The sequence below is a fragment of the Panicum hallii genome, chromosome 6 (genome assembly GCF_002211085.1).
Source record: "Panicum hallii strain FIL2 chromosome 6, PHallii_v3.1, whole genome shotgun sequence".
NCBI classification, from domain to species: Eukaryota; Viridiplantae; Streptophyta; class Magnoliopsida; order Poales; family Poaceae; genus Panicum; species Panicum hallii.
The window spans coordinates 8,062,955-8,065,421 of NC_038047.1; the positions used below are offsets into that span (position 1 = coordinate 8,062,955).

Here is a 2,467-nt window from a genome sequence, read left to right on the forward strand (position 1 = left end):
CATGAGGTAGACTCATGACAGACCGACTCATCTAGGATTAGGTGATTCCTGGAACCAAACACCCATTTATATCGATGCATCTAGTACGGAGCACCCTATTGCGTGTGGTACATTTCAGTCTAGACGTGATCTTTGTTTGGATTCCTGACGAAGAGAGCTGGTATGTGACTGCATCATTTTACAGCGTTTCGGGATATTTCTGAAGAAGAAAACAAACGACAGCCGGACCCTTGATAACGACAATACTGTTGATATGCTACACTACAGCGGCAGATGTTTCTATCGCCGACAGGTACCTGGCCCAAATGTGGAATTCTCTCTCTTTGTGTCTCATGTGTGACACAGAGATGTCATTCCCTGTATTCATCCAGCATGACACAGTAAGAACAGTATTAGTTCATACATACTGCTCAAGTGCTTTTCTTCTGTTCTTTTTTTTTGTGTGTTTTGCAAGGATGACTGCTGGTGGGTTACTGAAACATGACACAAGCCTAAGTTTGTGTAGTGAACGTAAGGTGGGTCCCAGGCGTATAACATCACTGACAGCGAAAGCATCCTTTGGGCACAAATAATTGCACCTCCACTATCGACATTGTATTCCATGGAGTCCACTTCATGTGTCACCAACTGGCTCTAAACAAAGGCTCGCCAATTCGTACCGACATGCTCTGGAAATATCCCTTAAATACTAAGCAGGTGGCACTAGAATAGCAAGCTAGGCAGCAACAAATCCACTGCTCATCATGGATGCCAAGAACAACACAGCAGCACCCGTCAAGGAGCAGACCTCGGCGACCCCACAGCTCCGTGCCCACCTGCTGGCCGACCATGACCACGAGCGCCTCGCCGGCGCGCCGCCGCAGGTACCGCCGCCGCCCCTCGTTGATGCGCCGCCGGTTATCAGTCTCAGACGCTGCGCCGTGCGCCGCTCGCTGCTGCTGGTGACCACCTACGCGGCGCTGTTCGTCGGGTCGCTGTCGTCGAGCCTCCTGTCCCGGTTCTACTTCGCGCACGGCGGCGCCGATCGGTGGCTCGCCACGCTCGTCCAGTCCGCCGGGTTTCCGCTGCTGCTCCTCATTCTTCTGGCCCGGCCGCCGGCGTCGGCGTCGGCGTCGAGGATGTTCGGTGGCTTCACCCCTCGGCTCGTGCTGTACTGCGTGCTCCTGGGCCTGGTGATGGGGCTCAACAACCTGCTCTACTCCTGCGGCACGTCCTACCTGCCCGTGTCCACCACCTCGCTGCTCCTCTCCATGCAGCTAGCCTTCACGCTGGCGCTCGCCGCGGCGCTCGTCCGCGTCCCGCTGTCCTTCGCGAACATCAACGCCGTCGTGCTCCTCACGCTGTCCTCGCTACTGCTCGCGCTCCGGCATGGAGTCCGCGGCGGCCGTTCGGACACCGGAGGAGACTCCGACGCCGCCGGCTCAGACTACTTGGTCGGGGTGGCGGCCACCCTGGGCGCCGCGCTGCTCTTCGCGCTCTACTTGCCGGCGGCGGAGATCGTGTACCGGCACGGCGGCGTGACGGGCTTCAGGATGGTTGTGGAGTCGCAGGTGATCATGGAGGCGGTGGCGACCGCCGTGTCAGGAGCTGGCATGGCTGCATCCTCTGGCAGCAAGGGGCCATGGAGCGGCGTAGAGGCGACGTGGGACCTGTCGCCTGCGGCCTACTACGCAGTGGTCGGGGCGGCCGTCTTCAGCTGGCAGATGTGCTTCTTCGGCACGGCGGGCACGGTGTACCTGACCACGTCGCTGCACGGCGGCATCTGCATGACGGCGCTGCTGGCGGTGAACGTCGCCGGCGGCGTGGTGGTGTTCGGGGACGAGTTCGGCGCCGAGAAAGGCGTCGCCATGGTGCTTTGTCTCTGGGCCTTCTCGTCGTACATCTATGGGGAGTACAAGAAAGGTGGAAAGTTGGTGGAAGGGGCAAGTCAGATCGACTATGGAGTTCTGGATCAGGTGTAGTATAGCTTTATTTTCCATTAGGAGGAATGTAAATCTTCTTAGCGTTTGCGTGGTCCGCTGTATTACGAATCTTGCACATATTCTGAACCCTCGTTACAAAAAATTAGAGAAGCCTAGCTAGAGCACAAATCAACAATAATACTGAGGGAGGTCCTACTCCAACCAATCACTTATGTGACATCCTTCGATCGGGACCCAACATTGACCCATCACTAATGAAATGAATGGTCATTGGTAGGGTTCTGAACATGTAACTGAAGGTAATAAGGACAGGTTTTTGTTGACGTACTGGTAGCTCTCAATGTTTTAAATAGTGGGCAAAACAGTTTAGCACTAGGGTACTCAAACCGTTATTAGCGCCGCTATTGCCCGCTATAGCACGCTATTTTCTACTGCAGTAATCACAGCGGCATCTCCGCGAAACCGCTATAGCCAGCTATTTAAAAATGGGAAAAATCTAGTTTACACTCTCAAACTATCACAAAAATCCAACTTTGAACCTTCAA

General features: G+C 55.0%; 1 protein-coding gene across 1 annotated transcript; it reads left to right on the forward strand.

Moving 5' to 3' along the window:
* Positions 1–609: 609 nt before the first annotated feature.
* LOC112897250 (probable purine permease 4) lies at positions 610–2,249 on the forward strand. Its single transcript, XM_025965515.1, has one exon. The coding sequence runs from the start codon at positions 744–746 to the stop codon at positions 1,959–1,961; it is 1,218 nt and encodes a 405-aa protein (XP_025821300.1). The 5' UTR covers positions 610–743; the 3' UTR covers positions 1,962–2,249.
* Positions 2,250–2,467: the final 218 nt, after the last annotated feature.

Excerpts from the sequence above, each read along its gene's own strand:
- LOC112897250 (XM_025965515.1), top strand. The coding sequence starts at position 744 with ATGGATGCCAAGAACAACACAGCAGCACCCGTCAAGGAGCAGACCTCG.